Raw genomic sequence first — 23,409 nt, 5'->3', positions numbered from 1 at the left:
ATAAAAAAATAAAATCTAATAAATAAATAAATATTGACTGTTACCCACCTAAAAAAATAAAATAAAATAAATAAATATTGACTGTTGTTACCCAAAGTATATTAAGTGGGATTTTTCAGAGAAACAAATATATACAGTAACACAAAAACAACCTGTCTCTGTGATCACTATAGGTGTATAAATAATAATATAGTGTTAAATAAAATCAGTCCCTTGGGCACAAAACTGAAAATAATACAGCTCTCCAAAAAGTGCACTTCTGCTGCTATTTGACATAACTGTTTGTTATGATGCTTTGACATTTTTGCACTTTATTTCTTTATTGAAAGAACATTCTTTGAAGAGAAAAGTTGTTTGCAAATGTGGTTACAATGCTAAAAAATGAAAAGTTAAAGCTAAAAAAAGAAATACACTTTATTGAGTTAACATTATTTCTTTACAGGGGGAAAAATGTTATGAGCTAGAGATTATAACAACTACACTACCCAGCATGCAACGGGAGTTACGAGCATGCGCGGTAGCTCCGAAAAGTGTTGCATGTTGCCACGCTGTGGAAGTAAACGTCAAGAACTCAGCCAACACGCCTCGTCTGCATTATTTATAATTAGACAGACAACACATCTACAGTGTGATTTTGTTTTGTTTACAAGGAAAGAAAAACAAAAGTTAAAAAAGGGAGATATGTTGTATATATATGTATGTGCTGCGGTTGCTTTAAGAAGGTTGCTACAGCTGCCGTAAAGGAGGTGCGTTGCTAGCCTGGTTGCTATGTTTCCGGTTGGTCGTAAAAGTGTTGGTCATGTGTTTTACCCTGCTCAAATCTCTCAGTAAAGTTATTCGATGGATTATAGCTTTTTTTTAAAACTTTATTACACCTTGGAGCGCTTTTTCCCGTCCATTGTTTTCCTGCTTTCGCTATCTGCGCCTAATGACTGAGCTACGTGACGTCAATTCTTGTGATGTCCCACGGAGCATTTCTGGTCGGGACGGGATTCGAATAAATAATCAACTCTTTTCCTTTACTATAGTGGTCTCGATAACGGGTACCGGTTCTCAAAAAGGGATTCGAGTCCGAGGACTCGGTTCTTTTCTTATCAAACAACCGGGAAAACCGGTTTCGAGTATCATCCCTAGTGGCGCATATTTGTAACAGTGTTAAAGTTGTTTCTACGGCCACCCTCAGTGTAACCTGTATGGCTGTTGATCAAGTATGCGTTGCATTAACGTGTGTGTGCGTTAAGAAACCGCACATATCTTGTGACTGGGCCGGCAAGTTGTTAGAAGGGATGAAAAGCGGACGTGACGACAGCTTGTAGAGAATGTTAAAGGCAGTGCCTTTAAGGCACGCCCCCAAGACTGTGGTCCGGGTGGAATACGAGAAAATGGTGGCCCCGGATGATTTTCGGGAGGGGCAATTCCCGGGAAATTCGGGAGGGTTGGCAAGTATGCTCTACCGCCGTGTGCACACAGTTTGCTGAAAAACTCAGTGTACTCGGCGCTGAGTTAAGCCGTCGATTTGGGGACTTTGATGGTCAGAAATGTAGATTTGAACTGTTTAGTAATCCCTTCGCAGTTGATGTGGAAAAAGCACCAATTAACCTCCAAATGGAGCCGATTGAACTCCAGTGTGATGACACGCTGAAGTCAAAGTATGATGCTGTTGGCTCCGCACAGTTTCCACAGTTCATCCCTGACACAATGCCTCAGCTCCGCACCCAAGCTGCTCAATTGCTCTCAGTGTTCAGCAGCACTTATCTATGTCAGCAACTTTTCTCCTCAATGAAGATGACGAAAACGTCTCACAGGATACGTCTGACTGATGAACACCTTCGTTCGATAATGAAGGTTGCCTCAGCTCAAAGCCTGAGCCCCGACATTAATGAACTAGCATCCAAGAAAAGATGGCAGGTATCTGGCTTGGGCACATCAGATTAGATCATTGTGTTGCAAACTGAGCAGTTTAAAGTCCTGAATGGTTGGTTTATTCATTGTTATTTTATTTTCAAATTTATTAGCCTGTGGAAAAAGTTAATATTGATATTTACCTCAGAAGGCTGCAAATAGAAAAGAGGCATTCAATTTTTATTTAAATTGTATTTGATATGCCATTGATATTTTTTAATTATTATTATTATTATTTGAAACTCGATTTTGCATGTCACTATACAGTTATATAAGCCTTGCTTGTTCAATATTCAATGCAAAACTTCTTTGGGTCCCTATTAAAAGGTTAATTTGTTCAACCTTGGCCCGCGGCTTTGTTCAGTTTTACATTTTGGCCCACTATGTATTTGAGTTTGACACCCCTGCTCTAGAAGGTCTTATTTTTGTCCAAGTGATGTGAGATGAAACACAAATTGAGCTGTTTAGCCACAATACCCAGCAATATGTTTGGAGGAGAAAAGGAACACCGAGCCTACCATCAAGCATGGTGGTGGTAGTGTCATGCTCTGGCCTGTTTTGCTGCCAATGGAACTGGTGCTTTACAGAGAGTAAATGGGACAATAAAAAACAAGGATTACCTCCAAATTTTTCAGGACAACCTAAATTAATCAGCCCGGAGGTTGGGTCTTGGGCGCAGTTGGGTTTTCCAACAGGACAATGACCCCAAACACACATCAAAAGTGGTAAAGGAATGGCTAAATCAGGCTAGAATTAAGGTTTTATAATGGCCTTCCCAAAGTCCTGACTTAAACGTGTGGACAATGCTGAAGAAACAAGTCCATGTCAAAAAACCAACACATTTACCTGAACTGCACCAATTTTGTCAAGAGGAGTGGTCAAACATTCAACCAGAAGCTTGTGGATGGCTACCAAAAGCGCCTTATTGCAGTGAAACTTGCCAAGGGACATGTAACCAAATATTAACATTGCTGTATGTATACTTTTGACCCAGCAGATTTGCTCACATTATCAGTAGACCCATAATAAATTCATAAAAGAACCAAACTTCATGAATGTTTTTTGTGACCAACAACTATGTGCTCCAATCACTCTATCACAAAAAAATAAGAGTTGTAGAAATTATTGGAAACTCAAGACAGCCATGACATTATGTTCTTTACAAGTGTATGTAAACTTTTGACCACGACTGTATATATATATATATATATATATATATATATATATATATATATATATATATATATATATATATATATATATATATATATATATGTGTGTGTGTTATATATATATATATATATATATATATATATATATATATATATATATATATATATATATATATATATATATATATATATATATATATGTGTGTGTATGTGTATGTTTATGTGTGTGTATATATATGTATGTATGTACTCCATAGTCTCCACCTGGCTGCACTTTGCTCTCAGTCTCCTCTCGGATACGAATACAGGACTTGTGTACCCTTCCTAATTTTGGAAATAATGTCTGAAAGTTCCTGTGTGCTCAGGCGTTATCGCTCAGGTACGTTTATCGCGAAGTGTCAACAGGCTTAAACGTTAACTTGACTTTGTGTGCTCTGTGGACCTGAGTGGACTCTGGCCAGCAACCGTGTGTTGTGTTGTTGTGATGACTGAGCGCAATGTAATCCATACAAACTGGTTTCGCTGGTTGACGTCGCACAAGCAGATTCCTCAGCTGCTTTTGTCAGAGACCAGTGTCCTGAAACACGCCGCTTCAGGTAGACGTCACAAAATGCTATCGGTTAGAACACTGACATATTTGCTACCATAAATTGCGCGTTTGCTCACAAAAGGGCAATATTTATCCATAATATAGCATTTATTGACAACAACAATGCCAACTTTTGGCAGGAAAGTGGTAGTTTGCCCATGGATATCCTTAATTTTTGTCAATAAAATACCATAATGTCAAAGAAAATACAATTGTTTACACCAAAATTATATATTTGTTAAAGAAAGTGATAGTTTATTCATGGAAGTGTTATATTTTGTCATTAAAACCCCACATTAGGTGACAAAAAGGCTAAAACGACACATTAAAATGTTTGGTTTTGGACAAAAGTGCTAAGTTAGTTCATATGAATGCTATAATTTATTGTGTTTATTATATAAAACGTTATATTTTGTCACTAAACTGGTATATTTGGCATATTTAGCCACTAAGATGCAATATTTGTCATAAAAATGCAATGCATAATTTTTTTTTTAATTTATTCATTTATTTTAAATAATAAAGTGGAAAAATTAAAACAAATGAAAAAAAAGAAAAGAAAATAATATATTTATTTAAGAAAAGTATATGTTTGCCCATGAAATGCTCTATTTACCCAATAAAATACCTTATGTTGTCTATTAAATATTAAATTGGGATGTCAAAATTTTATTTTTATAACAAAAATTTAAACGACCAAATTTGGCCCATAAAATGTTAAATTGGGATGTAAAAATTCACAATAGTACAACAGTGTCCTAAAAATGCAATTGTTTACAGCAAAATTATGTTAGTTAAACACAGTGGAGGTTTATCCATGACAATTAGTTGACAAAAAGGCTAAAATGGGATGTGAAAATGTAATGTTTTGGACAGAATTGCTATATAAAACTATAATACTTTTTAGCAAAACGTTATATTTTTTCACTAAACTGGTATATTTTTGTCTTTGGCCACTGAAATGCAATATTTGTTGTAAAAATGCAATGCATACAAAAATGATTTTTTTATCATCATCATTTCTTTTTATTCCTTTCATGAAAATGCATATATACACGCCATATACAGTTGACACTTTCATTGTTTTTTTGTTTCTTATACATTTCCATGATCAGAAAGGAGCAGATGGAAGAATACTATTCTTATATTTATCTGCCCCCTTTTTAACACAAATTATTTAGATGACTTTATAACTGTTCCCTCCACCAACAAACGAACTCCAAAATACTTAAAATTTTCGATTAAGCATTTTCAAAATGACACGTGCAATCAAAATCAAAAATCAGTTTGATATAATTCCAGTTGTCTCTTTTTGTAACTCTTTTTAAATTCAATGATATTCTTGCAACTTTTTAAGTCTTTGTCTAGAGAATTCCATGCTTTCACACCAGCAACAGACAAGCACATTTGCCTCAAATCCTAGTCACGTCCGTTGTGTCCTTGGGCAAGACACTTCACCCTTGCTCCTGATGGGTGCTGGTAGCGCCTTGCATGGCAGCTCCCTCCATCAGTGTGTGAATGTGTGTGTGAATGGATGAATGTGGAAATAGTGTCAAAGCGCTTTGAGTACCTTGAAGGTAGAAAAGCGCTATACAAGTATAACCCATTTATCATTATCATTTACTGTAGATGACAAATAAATGTGGACATTTGTCATAAAAACGACAAGTTTTGGCGGGAAAGTGGTAATTTACCCATAAATGACCAAATTTGGTCCATAAAAAGTTAAATTGATATGTGAAAATTGCCAACAATGCAATATTGTCCATAAAAATGCAATTGTTTACACCAAAATGATATATTTGTTAAAATTAGTGGACATTTGTTAACAAAAATGCTAAGATGGGACGTAAAAATTTATAGTTTTAGACAAAAGTGCTTTATTACTCCATAAAACTGTAATACTTTATCGCAAAGTGTTATATTTTATCACTAAACTGGTATATTTTTTCTATAAATTGCGTATTTGGCCACTGAAATGCAATATTTGTTGTAAAAATGCATTTAATAGAAAATTATTCATTCATGTATTTATTTAAAACAAATTAAATAAATAAAAAATAATAGAAAATGAAATATTTGTTAAAGAAATGGGATTTTGCCTGTGGAAATGTTTTTTTTTTTGGGCCAACAAAATACTATATTTCATCACTAAACTGATTTTTTTTAAACACGCTGCAATATCTGTCAATAAAAATGCAATTGTTGACAACAAACATTTTATATTTGTCAAAGAATGTGATTGTTTGGCACCTATGGCAGAAAAGTGGGAGTGTGGCCAAATAAGTATTATATTTTGTCACTAAAATACCATATTTGGTGGCAAAAGAAAGAAAAGTATATTACTATATTAGTTTGTACCGTATTTTTCGGAGTATAAGTCGCTCCGGAGTATAAGTCACACCGGCCGAAAATGCATAATAAAGAAGGAAAAAAAACATATATGAGTCGCACTGGAGTATAAGTCACATTTTTGGGGGAAATGTATTTGATAAAAACCAACACCAAGAATAGACATTTGAAAGGCAATTTAAAATAAATAAAGAACAGTGAACAACAGGCTGAATAAGTGTACGTTATATGACGCATAAATAACCAACTGAGAACGTGCCTGGTATGTTAACGTAACATATTATGGTAAGAGTCATTCAAATAACTATAACATATAGAACATGCTATACGTTTACCAAACAATCTGTCACTCCTAATCGCTAAATCCCATGAAATCTTATACGTCTAGTCTCTTACGTGAATGAGCTAAATAATATTATTTTGATATTTTACGGTAATGTGTTAATAATTTCACACATAAGTCGCTCCTGAGTATAAGTCGCACCCCCGAAAAAAACTGTGACTTATAGTCCGAAAAATACGGTAGTAGTACTAGTGGTTTCTCCAGAGAAACACTGAGTCATGTTTTGTGCTGGAAATGAGTCCATAATAATACATCTTAATAATTTGAGACTGACAATGTTGAACTTGACAAACAACTTTGCAGACAATCATAAAATCTGTCAAGTTTAATTTTGCACAGGTCGGCACTTTTACTGCACTTCCTGTTTGTGGTGAATGATGTGAAAAATATAAACTGCTTTGGTGGATGTGATGCATAGACTTCTACGTTTTACGCAGAAAAGTTCAAGCCTTAACGTAAGCGCAGGTGTGTGTGTGTGTGTGTGTGTGTGTGTGTGTGTGTGTGTGTGTGTGTGTGTGTGTGTGTGTGTGTTTGTGTAATTACAGAATGTGTGTGTTCATGCTGACAAGACAAGAAGCTTGTTCTGTTCAAAGATAGGAGTGATGTCTGCTGTAACACACACACACACACACACATACACACACGCACACACACACACACACACACACGCACACACACACACACACACACAGTGTCTTTTTGTGTGACGGCCGCTGAGCCACAAAAGCGCCGTTGTTGCAACTTTCTCACCTGACTTTTAACGCCAGAACACATTCTCTCTTCTGATGTCTTTTTAATGACCGACAACCACACTCACTACTTTATCATCGGCAGTTAAGATAGTCAGGGTGGTTAGTTAAGGTAGTCAGGATGGTAAGTTAAGATAATCAGGAGGTTAGTTAAGATAATCAGGATGGTTAGTTAAGAAAATCAGGATGACAAGTTAAGATAATCAGGATGGTTAGTTAAGATAATCAGGGTGGTAAGTTAAGGTAGTCAGGATGGTTAGGTAAGATAGTCAGGGTGGTTAGTTAAGATGATCAGGATGGTAAGTTAAGATAGTCAGGGTGGTAAGTTAAGATAATCAGGATGGTAAGTTAAGTTAGTCAGGATGGTAAGTTAAGAGAATCATGATGGTTAGTTAAGATAATCAGGATGGTAAGTTAAGATAGTCAGGATGGTTAGGTAAGATAGTCAGGATGGTCAGTTAAGATGATCAGGATGGTAAGTTAAGATAATCAGGATGGTTAGTTAAGGTAGTCAGGATGGTTAGGTAAGATAGTCAGGATGGTAAGTTAAGATAATCAGGATTGTAAGTTAAGTTAGTCAGGATGGTAAGTTAAGATAATCAGGATGGTAAGTTAAGATAGTCAGGATGGTTAGGTAAGATAGTCAGGATGGTTAGTTAAGATGATCAGGATGTTAAGTTAAGATAGTCAGGATGGTAAGTTAAGATCATCAGGATGGTTAGTTAAGATAGTCAGGTTGGTAAGTTAAGATATTATATAGTTAGGGGGATGATTTGAGGTAAATAAACATAGAATGATAATGAAAAATAGTTGAAATGATAAGTATTAAGATAAGTGAAGATATTAAGATATCAAGGTGAAAGTCACCATTTTAAATATTAAAATGGAATACCCCAAGGGTAAATTCTGAGTCCATTTCTATTAGCCTTACTATAAAAAGCTTGTCTTGGTGTTGCCTAGCAACCAGATGTCAACTTTATGCAAACCATGTGATGACACAGACGCACGCCAGCCAGGTCACCGAGCGAGCCTTTACAAAGGTGGGAATCGGTGATGACTTGACGCTCTCTTTGCTTTCCAATTGGGAGAGAGTACAATCTACAATCAGACCCAGATAGCTAGCTAGTTAAGATAATCATCATCAATAGTTAAGAATGTGATCATATTCTAGCTAGTTAAGATGGTAACTATAGATAGTTAAAATGGTGATTATATATAATTAAGATGGTGATTTTAGCTAGTTAAGATTGTGATTATAGATAGTTAGGATGGTGATTATAAATAATTAAGATGGTGATTATAGCTAGTTAAGATGGTGATTATAAATAATTAAGATGGTGATTATAGATAGTTAGGATGGTGATTATAAATAATTAAGATGGTGATTATAGCTAGTTAAGATGGTGATTATAAATAGTTAAGATGGTGATTATAAATATTTAAGATGGTGATTATAGCTAGTTAGGATGGTGATTATAAATAATTAAGATGGTGATTATAGATAGTTAGGATGGTGATTATAAATAATTAAGATGGTGATTATAGCTAGTTAAGATGGTGATTATAAATAGTTAAGATGGTGATTATAAATATTTAAGATGGTGATTATAGCTAGTTAGGATGGTGATTATAAATAATTAAGATGGTGATTATAGATAGTTAGGATGGTGATTATAAATAATTAAGATGGTGATTATAGCTAGTTAAGATGGTGATTATAAATAATTAAGATGGTGATTTTAACTAGTTAAGATGGTGATTATATATAGTTAAGATGGTGATTATAGCTAGTTAAGATGGTGATTATAGATAGCTAAGATGGTAATTGACGTCCCACTGGGGTGAGTTTTCCTTGCCCGTATGTGGGCTCTGTACCGAGGATGTCGTTGTGGCTTGTACAGCCCTTTGAGACACTTGTGATTTAGGGCTATATAAATAAACATTGATTGATTGATTGATTGATAATTATAAATAGTTAACATGGTGATTATAGCTAGTAAAGATGGTGAATATAGATAGTTAAGATGGTGATTATTAATAGTTAAGATGGTGATTATAGCTAGTTAAGATGGTGATTATAGATAGCTAAGATGGTAATTATAAATAGTTAACATGGTGATTATAGCTAGTAAAGATGGTGAATATAGATAGTTAAGATGGTGATTATAGCTAGTTAAGATGAGGAATATAGATAGTTAAGATGGTGATTATAGCTAGTTAAGATGGTGATCATAGATAATTACGATAGTGATTATAGATAGTTAAGATGGTGATTATAGCTAGTTAAGATGGTGATTATAGATAGTTAAGATGGTGATTATAGCTAGTTAAGATGGTGATCATAGATAATTACGATAGTGATTATAGATAGTTAAGATGGTGATTATAGCTAGTTAAGATGGTGATTATAGATAGTTAAGATGGTGATTATAGCTAGTTAAGATGGTGATCATAGATAATTACGATAGTGATTATAGATAGTTAAGATGGTGATTATAGCTAGTTAAGATGGTGATTATAGATAGTTAAGATGGTGATTATAGCTAATTAAGATGGTGATTATAGATAGCTAAGATGGTAATTATAAATAGTTAACATGGTGATTATAACTAGTAAAGATGGTGAATATAGATAGTTAAGATGGTGATTATAAATAGTTAAGATGGTGATTATAGCTCGTAAAGATGGTGAATATAGATAGTTAAGATGGTGATTATAGATAGCTAAGATGGTAATTATAAATAGTTAACATGGTGATCATAGCTAGTAAAGATGGTGAATATAGATAGTTAAGATGGTGATTATAGCTAGTTAAGATGAGGAATATAGATAGTTAAGATGGTGATATAGCTAGTTTAAGATGGTGATCATAGATAATTATGATAGTGATTATAGATAGTTAAGATGGTGATTATAGATAGTTAAGATGGTGATTATAAATAGTTAAGATGGTGATTATAGCTAGTTAAGATGGTGATTATAGATAGTTAAGATGGTGATTATAAATAGTTAAGATGGTGATTATAGCTAGTTAAGATGGTGATTATAGATAGTTAAGATGGTGATTATAAATAGTTAAGATGGTGATTATAGCTAGTTAAGATGGTGATTATAGATAGTTAAGATGGTGATTATAAATAGTTAAGATGGTGATTATAGCTAGTTAAGATGGTGATTATAGATAGTTAAGATGGTGGTTATAAATACATAAGATGGTGATTTTAGATAGTTAAGATGGTGATTATAGCTAGTTACATTAAGAGGTTGCCTACAGCCACAGATGTACGGATATTTTGTACGAACGTTATAATTTGAAACTGCACTTAATTGCACGTCGTTTGTGTCGTTTAGTGTGTGTAAAGTTCACCTAGGATCCAAGGTTTGTGTTACACTCGCACAATCTTGTGTTATCAGTCAGCTGGGTGTGCGTGTGCGTGCATGCATGCATGCATGTGTGTGTGTGTGCGTGTGCGTGTTTGTGCGCGCGCGTGTGTTAAGGACACTCACTTGAGTTGTGCTGAACACGCTCACATGACACAATGCCGTGCTTCAACTGCACTTCAGGGAGTAACGTAAGCGCAGGTGTGTGCGCGTGTGTGTGTGTGTGTGTGTGTGTGTGTGTGTGTGTGTGTGTGTGTGTGTGTGTGTGTGTGTGTGTGTGTGTGTGTGTGTGTGTGTGTGTGCGTCATCTACTGCTAACATAAAGTGACTTTTGTTGATCAGTTTAGTGTCTTGCATCGCTAGAAAGAGACTTTTTTATAAGTACAGTGTGTGTTTTTGTATGCTTGTTACACAATACACTTTGTACATGTTATACATTATTCATGTTATATATTGTACATGTTATACATGTTACACATTATACATATTACACATGTTACACATTGTAAATGTTATATATTATACATGTTACACATTGTACATGTTACACATTGTACATGATACATATTGTACATGTTATACATTATACATGTTACACATTATACATATTACACATTTTACACATTGTAAATGTTATATATTATACATGTTACACATTGTACATGTTACACATTGTACATTTTACATATTGTACATGTTATACATTATACATTGTACATGTTATACATTGTACACGTTCCACATTGTACATGTTATACATTATACATGTTATACATGTTACACATTATACATGTTACACATTGCACATGCTGTACATTATACATGTTACACATTGTACATGTTATGCATTATACATGTTACACATTGCACATGCTATACATTATACATGTTATACATTGTACATGTTATAGATTGTACCTATGATACATTATACATTGAACATGTTATACATTGTACACGTTAAACATTGTACATGTTATATATTGTACATGTTACACATTGTACATGTTATACATTATACATGCTACACATTGTACATGTTATACATTATACATGTTACACATTGGACATGCTATACATTATACATTGTACATGTGATACATTATACATTGTACATGTGATACATTATACATTGTACATGTTATACATTGTATATGTGAAACATTATTCATTGTACATGTAATATATTCTACATTGTACATGTGATATATTCTACATTGTACATGTTACACATTGTAAATGTTGTACATTGTACATTGTACGTGTGATATATTCTACATTGTGCATGTTACACATTATATTCTACATTGTACATGTGATATATTTTACATTGTACATGTTATACATTATGCATGTTATACATTGTACATATTAATATACATTGTAATTGATATATGTGGTATATTGTAAATGTTATACATTATACATTGCAAATGTTATACATTTAACATTAATTTAAACATGATACATTGTATATGTTATACTTAATACATTGTACATGTTATACATTATACATTGTATTTGTTATACATTTTACATGTTATATATATATATATATATATATATATATATATATATATATATATATATATGTGTGTGTGTGTGTGTGTGTGTGTGTGTGTGTGTGTGTGTGTGTGTGTGTGTGTGTGTGTGTGTGTGTGTGTGTGTGTGTGTGTGTGTGTGTGTGTGTGTGTGTGTGTGTGTGGATAGATAGATAGATAGTACTTTATTGATTCCTTCAGGAGAGTTCCCTCAGGAAAATTTTAATATATGTATATGTACGTGTACATGTATGTATAAACATTTCTGTTTTTATTATCTATGTATATATACAGTATATATACAGTATATATATATATGTGTGTGTGTATGTGTGTATATATATATATATATATATATATATATATATATATATATATATATATATATATATATATATATATATATATATATATATATATATATATATACAGTATATACAGTATATATATATATATATATATATATATATGTGTGTATATATATATATATATATATGTGTGTGTATATGTATATATATATGTGTATATATGTATATACAGTATATATATATGTACACTACCGTTCAAAAGTTTGGGGTCACCCAAACAATTTTGTGGAATAGCCTTCATTTCTAAGAACAAAAATAGACTGTCGAATTTCAGATGAAAGTTCTCTTTTTCTGGCCATTCTGAGCGTTTAATTGACCCCACAAATGTGATGCTCCAGAAACTCAATCTACTCAAAGGAAGGTCAGTTTTGTAGCTTCTGTAACGAGCTAAACTGTTTTCAGATGTGTGAACATGATTGCACAAGGCTTTTTTAATCATCAATTAGCCTTCTGAGCCAATGAGCAAACACATTGTACCATTAGAACACTGGAGTGATAGTTGCTGGAAATGGGCCTCTATACACCTATGTAGATATTGCACCAAAAACCAGACATTTGCAGCTAGAATAGTCATTTACCACATTAGCAATGTATAGAGTGTATTTCTTTAAAGTTAAGAGTAGTTTAAAGTTATCTTCATTGAAAAGTACAGTGCTTTTCCTTCAAAAATAAGGACATTTCGATGTGACCCCAAACTTTTGAACGGTAGTGTATATATATATACGTATATATACTGTACACACACACATATATATATATATATATATATATATATATATATATATATATATATATATACGTACATACTGTACATACATACACACTGTACATATTTATACATCATGTATTACTGGCAAATATTAGGGAGCGTCTCCACAACGCTGACGTCGTCACCTTTTAATCACGCGCTTTCAATCAGTCATTCCTGGAGAGTAATGTGCTCTTTTTTGGAATGCGTGTGACCTCCTTTAACAGAACTTATTTTTTAAGGTCATAACTGTCTGCATGGTAACAGACAAAAACACAAATATCGTCAGTGTGAATGATCATCTTTCTTTGGTGCTTCTGGGAATTATAATATTAATGTTCCTCCTCTTTTGCTTAGTGCTCTTTTAATTTATTATTTATATACAGTATATATATATATTTTATTTTTTGTTGTTGTTGTTGTTTCATCCATGCGTTTTACTACATTTTATTATCTTTACTACATACTATTGAATCCATCCATCCATCCATTTTCTACCGCTTATTCCCTTCGGGGTCTTTATCATGTATTATTATATATTTACTATATACATTATGTATTTACATTACTCTTATATTTTTACTACAAAACTTAAATATAGTTAAGATTGTAAGTTCATAAATGACAAGTAAAGATAGTAAAGAATAGTAAAGATACTATTGTATCTTTAGAAATATATAATAGGACATTGTAAAGATACTATTGTATATTTAAAAATATATAACAGTACATTGTAAACATACTATTATATCTTTTGTAAATATATAATTGTACATTGTAAAGATACTATTGTATCTTTAATAAATATATAATAGTACATAGTAAAGATACTATTGTATCTTCAGTAAATATATAATATTACATATTAAAGATACTATTGTATCTTTAGTAAATATATAACTGTACAAAGAAAATATTATATTGTATCTTTAGTAAATATATAGTAGTACATAGTAAAGATACTATTGTATCTTTAGTAAATATATGTTATACTATTGTATCTTTACTATGTACTACCTTACTATTATATCGTTACTATCATCTATAATACTGTGTACTATTATATGTTTGCTATATACCTTATGTATTTACTAGTATATCTTTACTACATACTATTGTATATTTACTATGTAGGATTATACATTTATTGTATTTATTATCTGCGATGAGGTGGCGACTTGTCCACGGTGTACCCCGCCTACCACCCGAATGCAGCTGAGATAGGCTCCAGCGACCCCGAAAGGGACAAGCGGTAGAAAATGGATGGATGGATGTACAGTATATATTATGTGTTTAATTTACTATTGTATCTTTATTACATACTATTGTATCTTTACTATGTACTATTATATATTTATTGTATACATTTTGTGTTTACTTTGGTATTATATCTTTACTATATACTATTATAGCTACTATATACTAATGTAACTTTACTTTGCCATTATATCTTTACTATATAATACTATTATATCTTTATTATATTATGCTAGTATTGTTTTACTTTACTACACAATTATATGTTTGCTATACTAGCATATATTTACTTTATACATTATATTTTTACTGTACTATTTTATGTTTATTATACTATACTATTATATCTTTACTATGCTATGCCATTATAGTTTTGCTTTACTATACAATTATATTTGTGCTATGCTATTATATAATAACTTTACTATTGTATCTTTATTATACTAAACTATCATATTTTCCCAAAACGTTTGTATTTTTCCTCTACTTTAATTTCTTTACTAAAATTATTATATCTTTACTATACTATACTAATATAATTGTACTATAGTATATATTTACTATGCTATACTATTATATATTGACTATACTATTCTTCATTCAATAGCTTCATTATACAATACTGTTTTTGTTTTTTTTACTACACTATTTATCTTTACTTTGATTTGTCTCAAAGTACAATGCAAAACAAACAACACAACAATAAACGATTCAAGTGTAGAAAGAAGCCAACCACTGCAACAGGTCAAAACAAAACAGCTAACTACAATGAGATTACTGCAACTACTACTACTACTACTACTACTACTACATCTACTACTACTACGACTTTCTTGCTTGTTCTCACTGAAGGCGGACATTTCCCTCATCCCTCCCTTATCTTCCCCTGCTTGCCTTCTTCAGCTTGTCTAAGAGTCCGTCTTTTGCACTGTCCTCCAAAATTGGAAACATGGAGTTGAACAACTGGTCTTTAGCTGAGGTTCAGGGGAACCGGCCTGTACTGACAGAACGTTTGTTGCCGGAGAAGTGGAGGGTCGTGTGCCTGGCTATTTTTTTTTTGAGGCTATTGAAGATGTCTGTCTATTTGTAACTATGATACGGGGGTCATCTGCTGTTTGGTTCAGCGTTTCTCAGCCGTATCGACAAAGTCAGAAGACGAGAACAACCGTTCAAGGTACCCAGAAGCTGCCTGTCATGATTGATGGGAGGGGCAAGGCTGTGGCCACTCAATCTGTGGTGATTTCTCAACTGAAGTGCAAACTGGATAACATCCCGAAGAAGCATGCCGCTCTGCAAGGCGAAATTATGATCAATCTGAGAGCCAGAACAGACGAAGTTGAAGAACCTGCTCGCCCTAACAAAACAATCCGTATCTACAACTGCGCTCCCTTTGCACTGGCCTTGGCAATGTCACGCCGTGCATTCCCCAGTGGGACCGTTGTGGCGAAAGATGTTCCTTGCCCCTTCCTTCAAGGACACGTGGGATGTCGACTTTGTTCGAACGGAGCGTCTTCCAGGCTTATGGACATCAGTGTTTCCCATAAACTGCCAAGATACCTGTGGCGGTGGGGGCGTGGCTATGGGCGTTGTCACCATGACATCATCGAGTAATTTGCATAATTTACTACAATGATATGATTTTCTCTAAAAGGCTCAAAAAATATATACTTACTAATTAATAATAACAGTTTTGTTTTAAACGTCCTTCCATCCATCCATCCATCCATCCATTTTACAATATAATTACAACACTTTATGTACATATTTATATACAGATTTGAACAATAAGTTATTCACTGAAATATATTTATTAATTGTGGTTCTTACAAAAATATATCTTATAAAAATATAAAAGCTAAAATGTCTCTTAAAGCTCTGCCCCTTTAATTAGTGCATACTAAATAATTTAACTTTAGCCTACTACTACAACCATATTATTTACCAGCAACATAAAGTGAAACAGAGGCAGAGGTGTCCTGCCACAGTCAGTAACAAATAAACAGAAAACAGTAGTGGTCAAATACAAATAAGGCAACAAGAGAAGTATCCTACACTTCTCTTTTGTAAAGTAAATCTGAACAGCCTATATGGGCATCTACATCAACTATATGATTTGCCTGAGAAGCTGGACAGGACAAAAAAAAAATTAAAAATAAAAAATAAATTTAAAAAATAAAAAATTGTATTTTTATTTATTTTTTTATCTTATTTGTGGCGGACGTAATGCTTTTGTGGCGGGCCGCCACAAATAAATGAATGTGTGGGAAACACTGGACATGCACGCATCCATGGATTACTACGCAGATACGCACACATGCACTCAAGTGATGCAGTTTGCATTGCAAGCTAGCATGTTAGCTTATGTTGAGCATAAGGAGGAAGAGCTTTCGGGGAAGAAAATAAAAATACAATAGTAGATTGTTCTCAGATAACACCTCAGGAGAGCCTGCTGACCTTTGACCCTTTCATTTCCTGTCTGAAACACACACTGACTGTACGCTGCGCCACACAGACTCGCTCCCAGCTGTGTGTGTGACTGCAGCTGATGCACCACACTGCTGACACATGACCACACACACCCTTACACAACCCATGACAACACACACCACTACACAACTCATGTTGTGTTTCCTGGCCTCAAACATGACTGACAACCGATGTTTCCTAAAAACTACAAACAATACACACAATTCTACTCGGCAGTACTACAGGATGCACACAATTCTACTTAAAAGTCAATCTTTGCAGTATTGTGACTAGAGATGTCCGATAATATCGGACTGCAGATATTAACGGCCGATAAATGCTTTAAAATGTAATATCGGAAATTATCGGTATCGGTTTCAAAAAGTAAAATGAATGACTTTTTAAAACGCCGCTGTGTACAAGGACGTAGGGAGAAGTACAGAGCGCCAATAAACCTTAAAGGCACTGCCTTTGCGTGCCGGCCCAGTCACATATTATCTACGGCTTTTCACACACACAAGTGAATGCAATTCATACTTGGTCAACAGCCATACAGGTCACACTGAGGGTTGCCGTATAAACAACTTTAACACTGTTACAAATATGCGCCACACTGTGAACCCCAAACAAGAATGACAAACACATTTCGGGAGAACATCTGCACCGTAACACAACATAAACACAACAGAACAAATACCCAGAACCCCTTGCAGCACTAACTCTTCCGGGACGCTACAATATACACCTCCGCTACCCCCTAACCCCCACCTCAACCTCCTCATGCTCTCTTCCAAGCTGCTGTTTTAAGGCATGTTAAAAAAATTTATGCACTTTGTGACTTCAATAATAAATATGGCAGTGCCATGTTGGCATTTTTTTCCATAACTTGAGTTGATTTATTTTGGAAAACCTTGTTACATTGTTTAATGCATCCAGCGGGGCATCACAACAAAATGAGGCATAATAATGTGTTAATTCCACGACTGTATATGTCGGTATCGGTTGATATCGGAATCGGTAATTAAGAGTTGGACAATATCGGAATATCGGCAAAAAAGCCATTATCGGACATCTCTAATTGTGACACAAATAATTCTACTTAAAAGTGAACTCCATACACACAATTCTACTTAAAAGTCAAATTATGCAGTATTGTGTGATACAGACAATTCTACTTACAGGTCAACTCAATACAAACAATTGTACTTAAAAGTCAACTCAATACAGATAATTCTACTTTAAAAGGTCAAATTATGCAGTATTGTGTGATACAGACAATTATATTTAAAGGTCAAATTATGCATTATTGTCTGATAGAAACAATTATACTTAAAAGTCAACTCAATACAAACAATTCTACTTAAAAGTCAAATTATGCAGTATTGTGTAATACAAACAATTCTACTTAAGTCAAATTATGCAGTATTGTGTGATACAAACAATTCTGCTTAAAAGTCAACTCAATACACACAATTCTACTTAAAAGTCAAATAATGCAGTATTGTGTGATACAAACAATTCTACTTAAGTCAACTCAATACACACAATTCTACTTAAAAGTCAAATCATGCAGTATTGTGTGATACAAACAATTCTACTTAAAAGTCAATATTTGCAGTACTGTGACACAAATAATTCTACTTAAGTCAACTCAATACAAACAATTCTACTTAAAAGTCAATCTTTGCAGTATTTTGACACAAATAATTTTACTTAAAAGTCAACTCAATACACACAATTCTACTTAAGATCATTAATACGATGCAGTATTGTTTGATACAGACAATTCTACTTAAAAGTCAAATTATGCAGTATTGTGTAATACAAACAATTCTACTTAAGTCAAATTATGCAGTATTGTGTGATACAAACAATTCTGCTTAAAAGTCAACTCAATACACACAATTCTACTTAAAAGTCAAATAATGCAGTATTGTGTGATACAAACAATTCTACTTAAGTCAACTCAATACACACAATTCTACTTAAAAGTCAAATCATGCAGTATTGTGTGATACAAACAATTCTACTTAAAAGTCAATATTTGCAGTACTGTGACACAAATAATTCTACTTAAGTCAACTCAATACAAACATATTTACTTAAAAGTCAAATCATGCAGTATTGTGTGATACAAACAATTCTACTTAAAAGTCAATATTTGCAGTATTGTGACGCAAATAATTCTACTTAAGTCAACTCAATACAAACAATTCTACTTAAAAGTCAATCTTTGCAGTATTTTGACACAAATAATTCTACTTAAGTCAACTCAATACACACAATTCTACTTAAAAGTCAATCTTTGCAGTATTTTGACACAAATAATTTTACTTAAAAGTCAACTCAATACACACAATTCTACTTAAGATAATTAATACGATGCAGTATTGTGTGATACAGACAATTCTACTTAAAAGTCAATATTTGCAGTATTGTGACACAAATAATTCTACTTAAATAAATAAATGATAAATGGGTTATACTTGTATAGCGCTTTTCTACCTTCAAGGTACTCAAAGCGCTTTGACAGTATTTCCACATTCACCAATTCACACACACATTCACACACTGATGGCGGGAGCTGCCATGCAAGGCGCTAACCAGCAGCCATCAGGAGCAAGGGTGAAGTGTCTTGCCCAAGGACACAACGGACGTGACTAGGATAACTTAAGTCAACTCAATACAAATAATTCTACTTAAAAGTCAATTTTTGCAGTATTTTGACACAAATAATTTTACTTAAAAGTCAACTCAATACACACAATTCTACTTAAGATAATTAATACGATGCAGTATTGTGTGATACAGACAATTCTACTTAAAAGTCAACACAATACAAACAATTCTACTTAAAAGTCAATTTATGCAGAATTGTGTAATACAAACAATTGTACTTAAAAGTCAAACTATGCTGTATTGTCTCATACAAAAAATTCTACTTAAGTCAATCATTGCAGTATTCTGACACAATTAAGTACACAATACTACTTAAAAGTCAACTCAATACAAGCAATACTACTTAAAAGTCATACTATGCAGTAGATAGATAGATAGTACTTTATTGATTCCTTCAGGAGAGTTCCCTCAGGAAAATTTATACTTAAGTCAATACAAACAATTCTTCTTAAAAGTCAAATTATGCAGTATTATGTAATACAATTCTACTTAAAAGTCAAATTATGCAGTAATGTGTGATACAAACAATTCTACTTAACAGTCAATGCAATACAAACAATTCTACTTAAAAGTCAAATTATGCAGTAGTAAAATACAAACAATTTTACTTAGTCAGTTCAATACAAACAATTATATTTAAAAAGTCAAATTAGGCAGTATTATGTAATACAAACAATTCTACTTAAAAGTCAAACTATGCAGTATTGTTTGATACAAACAATTTTACTTAAAAGTCAATACAATACAAGTAATTGTACTTAAAAGTCAAACTATGCATTATTACTTGATACAAATAATTGTACTTAAAAGTCAAACTATGCATTATTACTCGATACAAGTAATTTTACTTAAAAGTCAAATTATGCATTATTACTCGATACAAATAATTGTACTTAAAAGTCAAACAATGCATTATTACTTGATACAAATAATTGTACAAAACCCAAAACCAGTGAAGTTGGCACGTTGTGTAAATGGTAAATAAAAACAGAATACAATGATTTGCAAATCCTTTTCAACTTATATTCAATTGAAAAGACAATATACTTAATGTTGAAACTGGTAAACTTTATTTTTTGCAAATATTAGCTCATTTGGAATTTGACGCCTGCAACATGTTTGTTGCAGGCACAAGTGGCAAAAAGACTGAGAAAGTTGAGGAATGCTCATCAAACACTTATTTGGAACATTCCACAGGTGAACAGGCTAATTGGGAACAGGTGGGTGCCATGATTGGGTATAAAAGCAGCTTCCATGAAATGCTCAGTCATTCACAAAACAAGGATGGGGCGAGGGTCACCACTTTGTGAACAAATGCGTAGCAAACAGTTTAAGAACAACGTTTCTCAACCAACTATTGCAAGGAATTTAGGGATTTCACCATCTCATCAATAGGTTCAGAGAATCTGGAGAAATCGCTGCACTTAAGCGGCAATGCCTGTGACCTTCGATCCCTCAGGCGGTACTGCATCAAAAAGCGACATCAGTGTGTAAAGGATATCACCACATGGGCTCAGAAACACTTTAGAAAACCACTGTCAGTAACTACAGTTGGTCGCTACATCTGTAAGTGCAAGTTAAAACTCTACTATGCAAAGCCAAAGCCATTTATCAACAACACCCAGAAACGCTGCCGGCTTCGCTTGGCCCGAGTTCATCTAAGATGGACTGATGCAAAGAGGAAAAGTGTTCTGTGGTCTGACCACATTTCAAATTGTTTTTGGAAACTGTGAACGTCGTGTCCTCCGGAACAAAGAGGAAAAGAACCATCCGGACTGTTAAAGGCGCAAAGTTCAAAAGCCAGCATCTGTGATGGTATGGGGGTGTATTAGTGCCCAAGTCATGGGTAACTTGCACATCTGTGAAGGCACCATTAATGCTGAAAGGTACATACAGGTTTTGGAGCAACATATGTTGCCATCCAAGCAATGTATTTTTCATGCTTATTTCAGCAAGACTATGCAAAACCACATTCTGCACGTGTTGCAACAGCATGGCTTCATAGTAAAAGAGTGCGGGTACTAGACTGGCCTGCTTGTAGTCCAGACCTGTCCAGACCCCAGACTGTTGAACAACTTAAGCTGTACATCAAGCACGAATGGGAAAGAATTCCACCTGAAAAGCTTCAAAAATTGGTCTCCTCTGTTCCCAAACTTTTACTGAGTCATTTTTAAAAGGAAAGGCCATGTAACACAGTGGTAAAAAAATGCCCCTGTGCCAACTTTTTTCCAATGTGTTGCTGCCATTAAGTTAAGGATCAGTTTGAACATCAGATATCTTGTCTTTGCAGTCTATTCAATTGAATAAAAGTAGAAAAGGATTTGCAAATCATTGTATTGTGTTTTTAATTACTATTTACACAACGTGCCAACTGGTTTTGGGTTTTGCACTGGAAAGTCAAATGATGCATTGTTACTTAATGCATCATACAAATAATTGTACTTGAAAGTCAAACAATGCATTATTGTGACATAGAAAAGTCTGAATGAATCACACACGTTGAGCAAGTCCAGGAACAGGAAGTAGAAAAAGACAAGCAACATGTCTTCTGTGTCTGTCCCCATAGAAAACTATCCCGTCGGTGGCACGGAAGGAAAGAGCGAGTCGGTGACCAACCTTCAGCCGCAGCCGTCCCTCAACTCGCTGCAGTCCAACTCGCCCGGACCCAAACGCTCTGGAAACACGCTGAGAAAATGGCTGACCAGTCCCGTTCGCCGCCTCAGCAGCTCGGCGGTGAAACCTCCCAGCAACAAGCAGAAGAAGGGTAAAGTTCAACTTGGACTACATGACACATTTATCTAATATGTACTACTTTTCATCTTAAGTAATCTAATATATGTTATTTAATATACTAATATGTATTATTTAATATACTAATATATATTATTGAATATTCTAATATGTATTATTTAATATACTATTTAATATTCTAATATGTAATCTTCAATATACTAACATGTATTCTTTAATCATCTAATGTATATTATTTATTATTCTAATATGTATTCTTTAATAATCTAATGTATATTATTTTATATTCTAATATGTATTCTTTAATAATCTAAAATATATGATTAAATATACAAATATGTATTACTTAATAATCAGTTTTTTTAATATACTAATATGTATTCTTTAATAATCTAATATATATTATTTAATATACTAATATGTATTATTTAATAATATAATATATATAAATCAATATACTAATATGTACTCTTAAATAATCTAATATATATTATTTAATATACTAATATGTAGTCTTTAATATTCTAATAAATATAATTTAATAAAGCAGTACAAAATGGATGGACATTATTTAATATACTTATGTATTCTTTAATATATTAATATGTATTATTTAATCATGTAATATATATTATTTAATCTTCTAATATGTTTTCTTTAATAATCAAATATACATTATTTAATTTACTAATATGTATTATTTCATATACTAATATGTATTATTTAAGAATCCAATATATATTATTTAATATTCTAACATGTATTCTTTAATAATCTAATTTTTTTTTTTTTTACTAATCTAATATATATTATTTAATATTCTAACATGTATTCTTTAATAATCTAATATATATTATTTAATAATGTAATATATATTATTTAATATTCTTATATGTATTTTTTAATAATCTAATATATATTCTTTAATAATCTAATATATATTATTTATGTACTAATGTGTATTCTTTAATAATCTAATATATATTATTTAATAATCTATCATATATGATTTAATATACAATATGTATTATTTGATGTATTCTTTAATGATCAAATGTTTTTTTAATATTCTAATATGTATTCTTTAATAATACTACGTTAATAATCGAAT

At 32.8% G+C, this 23,409-nt stretch overlaps 1 protein-coding gene across 3 annotated transcripts in view; it reads left to right on the top strand.

Annotated features, from left to right (window-relative positions):
- kalrna (kalirin RhoGEF kinase a) overlaps positions 1 to 23,409 on the top strand; it is a 282,218-nt gene that overhangs the window by 220,586 nt on the left and 38,223 nt on the right. For all 3 annotated transcript variants that reach the window (XM_062061506.1, XM_062061508.1, XM_062061509.1), the window contains one exon: positions 22,114 to 22,311. In XM_062061506.1, the coding sequence (XP_061917490.1) occupies positions 22,114 to 22,311 (198 nt within the window). The remainder of the gene's footprint in view (positions 1 to 22,113; positions 22,312 to 23,409) is intronic.

The sequence above is a fragment of the Entelurus aequoreus genome, linkage group LG10 (assembly GCF_033978785.1).
Source record: "Entelurus aequoreus isolate RoL-2023_Sb linkage group LG10, RoL_Eaeq_v1.1, whole genome shotgun sequence".
In the NCBI taxonomy this organism is placed as follows: Eukaryota; Metazoa; Chordata; class Actinopteri; order Syngnathiformes; family Syngnathidae; genus Entelurus; species Entelurus aequoreus.
The sequence above is the reverse complement of the archived record's forward strand: the minus strand, read 5'-3'. Positions and strand labels throughout refer to the sequence as shown.